The sequence below is a fragment of the Fusarium redolens genome, assembly GCF_020744475.1.
Source record: "Fusarium redolens strain MPI-CAGE-AT-0023 chromosome Unknown BKA55scaffold_18, whole genome shotgun sequence".
Lineage (NCBI taxonomy): Eukaryota > Fungi > Ascomycota > Sordariomycetes > Hypocreales > Nectriaceae > Fusarium > Fusarium redolens.
Window position 1 is genome coordinate 1,788 of NW_025763681.1, and position 3,123 is coordinate 4,910.

At 49.4% G+C, this 3,123-nt stretch overlaps 2 protein-coding genes across 2 annotated transcripts; one reads left to right on the top strand and one right to left on the bottom strand.

Annotated features, from left to right (window-relative positions):
• Window positions 1–1,286: 1,286 nt before the first annotated feature.
• BKA55DRAFT_522996 (uncharacterized protein) lies at window positions 1,287–2,087 on the top strand (the record flags this gene model as incomplete). The annotated part of the gene is made up of 1 exon (XM_046188614.1): window positions 1,287–2,087. The coding sequence occupies one exon, from the start codon at window positions 1,287–1,289 to the stop codon at window positions 2,085–2,087; it is 801 nt and encodes a 266-aa protein (XP_046044073.1).
• Window positions 2,088–2,225: 138 nt separating this feature from the next.
• Window positions 2,226–2,807, bottom strand: BKA55DRAFT_544240 (uncharacterized protein; the record flags this gene model as incomplete). Its single annotated transcript, XM_046190684.1, has 1 exon — window positions 2,226–2,807. One exon carries the CDS (start codon window positions 2,805–2,807, stop codon window positions 2,226–2,228), a length of 582 nt encoding a protein of 193 aa, XP_046044074.1.
• Window positions 2,808–3,123: the final 316 nt, after the last annotated feature.

Sequence of the window (3,123 nt, forward strand, 5' to 3'; positions counted from 1 at the left end):
CATCACGATGATCCTGCCCTCTACCGAGCTTACTTTTGTACTTACGAGCGATACAGCTCAAAGCCCCCACAACTGTACCACACTTTGTGCGGGCTCAGATACGTTAAGAAAGGAAATCGAATATTCATCTCTCGCATACTAATAGTGATTTGAAAACATTCCCGCCACCGCTTCACACCCGTGCAATGCCCAGAGCATAAAAAAGCCGAGCAGGGCATAAAGCTTCCGTTCGAAGCATCCATTAACAGTTACTGTTCTTCAACTTTAGTATTCATAACTAGCACCCTTGGAAGGCAATGTGTATACAATTTATCGCCTGAGTCGTCTTGGGTACATGGACCTGTCTGGGTTCAGCAGCAAAGCTTCTCTCATTCCTACGTCAAGACAATGCGATCACTTCTCTTCACAGTGCAGATGATCCCGCACCTGTGTTGTGGCCGCCCTGATGCTTCACAACTTCAAGCTACCGATGCTAGAACATGCCGTCGTCACAAGACGCAACGACACAATCTCTCATACTATTTCCCTTGCACACCAACTCCTGTCCATCCCTCCCAACCCTATCAGTCTGATCTCTTCAATTTCTCATCCCATGAACTTTATCCCCCAACTGCATGAAGATCGTACGACCAGGCTCTCGCTCAACTACCAATACACCACTACGAATCCGTTCCTTCGAGAGTCTGAGGGGCTAAAGCCAAAACCGTAGATGCCTCGACATCAGGTAGGCAAGGCGTTCTTATGACATCATCGTGACCGTTAGCCCGGTCACAGAAAATAGAAGCTTCATGGCGCGGTCAGACCGCCGCCCTACAACTGGACATCAAGGGCATAATGCCAACAGACTATCTAAATTTAAGTTCAGACGCGCCATTACACAGAAGTATAAGAAAAGCATTGGCAATCGAACGTCAATCCTTTAGCGCCTCGCGAGCTCAGATTACTCGTCTTACCCCGATAACTACCTTGTTTATTTCCTCATAGAAGCCAAATAGAACAAGTCATTTGCACTAAATTACTGTGATCTCATTATTACCATCTTGCCCCAAGGTCGGAAAGTGACACTAGCGATGGTGACTGACACTAGCGATGGTGACTGACACGCGCTTGCTGTTGTTCGTACTTGGTAGAGGAATTATTGGTGTTTCGTTCAAGAACGGTCCCTACCGCACCTACTTGGTCCGCTCTTACAATCTACCGCTACTCATTTGCCCTTATCGCTTCATTCAAACCCTGCCCGCTAACGGCCAGTTACCACGTAGCCCTCCCCGCGCCGCCTGTCCGACATGGCCGCCATTACCGACTCCTCAGCACAAGCAGCGCCAAATATGACGCCTGAGTATGAGGTCAAGCTCCTGCTCAACCCCACCGCGGTCCTCGGCCCCAACAAGAAGCTCACGAGTACCGTCCTGTCGACCTTCGACATGCCCACAAGCGTCACCAAGCTGAATGTCCAGTTTCTCGACACTAGTTGCAAGGACATCTATACCGCCGGCTGGAGCGCCCGCATCCGCAAGACTGAGAAAGAGGACGATTTAGAGCTGACGTATAAGAAGCGGTATGCCATCATCGGCGGTGACATTGACGTCGCGCTCACCACAGCTAATAACGATGGTTTCGACGCCGGCGACGCGAATTACGAGGCGCAAGTCGAATGGGGCTACCAGAAGCACACACTCTCTATTAGCCATAAGAAGAAGGCGGCGGATGCTGGGAATACAGGCATGGACCTGCCGGGGACGAGCGACTCGTGTGCGATGCTGATCGGCGAAGCGCCCGATAAGTTCGACAACTGGCGGTGTAGCAACTGGGGCACCGGCGCGTTGGCAAAGTCGCGTATCTTTGGCCCGGTCCTCGCCAAGCGCTCGATTGGCACGTGGGAGGGGATGCGGCTCTACATTGAGGTCTGGCCCATCCGCAACTGCACGGGTACGGGGATCGACTACCTCGTCGAGGCGTCTTTCAAGACTAAGGACCGCACGATAGCCTCGACAAAGCACGACAGCCTCATCTCCTACCTGGAGGGCAAGGGTTGGTTTCTCAAGGAGGACTCACTAAAGACGCAGCTCATTATGGAGCGCTATTAATATGGAAAAGTTACTAGGCGCAGGGATAGTTCTTAATCTGCCTTCTGACTGTGGTGAGAAAGAAAAAAAAAGAATTTCTAATTACGAATTGAATATTATCCTGTCAGCTACAATTAATCCAATATCGAGATAAGCCACTCACAACAAACGAATCAGGTTATGATTTATCTGCCTAGAACGTAGTTTTGGCTTTGCCTGTTCCTTTGTCTGTATGTTGACCTGGAACCATTTGCTACCTTCCCGAGAAGGAAAGAATCGTTGACATGCGACACCTTCTGACCACGGCAGAGGATCGGCCGTTGGATGTCTTGTTATTGGCCTTCCTTTACCTCTGGGGTTGACCCAGTCGTGAGACTTGGCACAATGCTCTTGCATCGCCTGAACTTGGCGAATCTTGTAACTGCAATGTCGACATTCGAGCACGTCAAGCTTGGGAGGGGCGAGACAGGGGATGGGCTCGGCTGATGGTGGTGGATACTGTAATTGAGATAGCTCGACCCGACTTTGTAATACATTCGGTATCACTGTAGTATCGTCCACCAGTCTGCGTCGGGCCCCTGGCTCTATCCCAGGATGCTTTTTGGCAAGATGAGTGGCGACTTCGTCAGCCAAGCATGCATGTTGGCACTTCTGACAAACGAGAATCCGATATTGAGAAAGAAGCATAAACGGGTAGATAGGGTTGGAAGGGCCGAGCTCCGTTATAGGCTTGAGTGCCATGGTCTGACGGATATTCTTGAAACAAGCTAAAAAATAATCGATTGTTGGTTAGATCTCACATTCATTGTGATAGACGTTGATGTTGATAAATAGGATTCAAAGCTCGACGCGCTGCTGTTAAAGTGTTGTCTTGCCTGAACGTGTAACCAAGAACCAATCAGAAACCCAAGTCAACCCCTGTCAAAATCGAGTTTACCCCAACGCTAGTCCATTTTTCGAAATTCAAGTCTACCCCTTGTCAAAAATCAAGTCAACCCCCTGTAAAGTGGGGTAAATTAAATCAATTGTTGTACAATTGATTTTGGACTGTAGTATT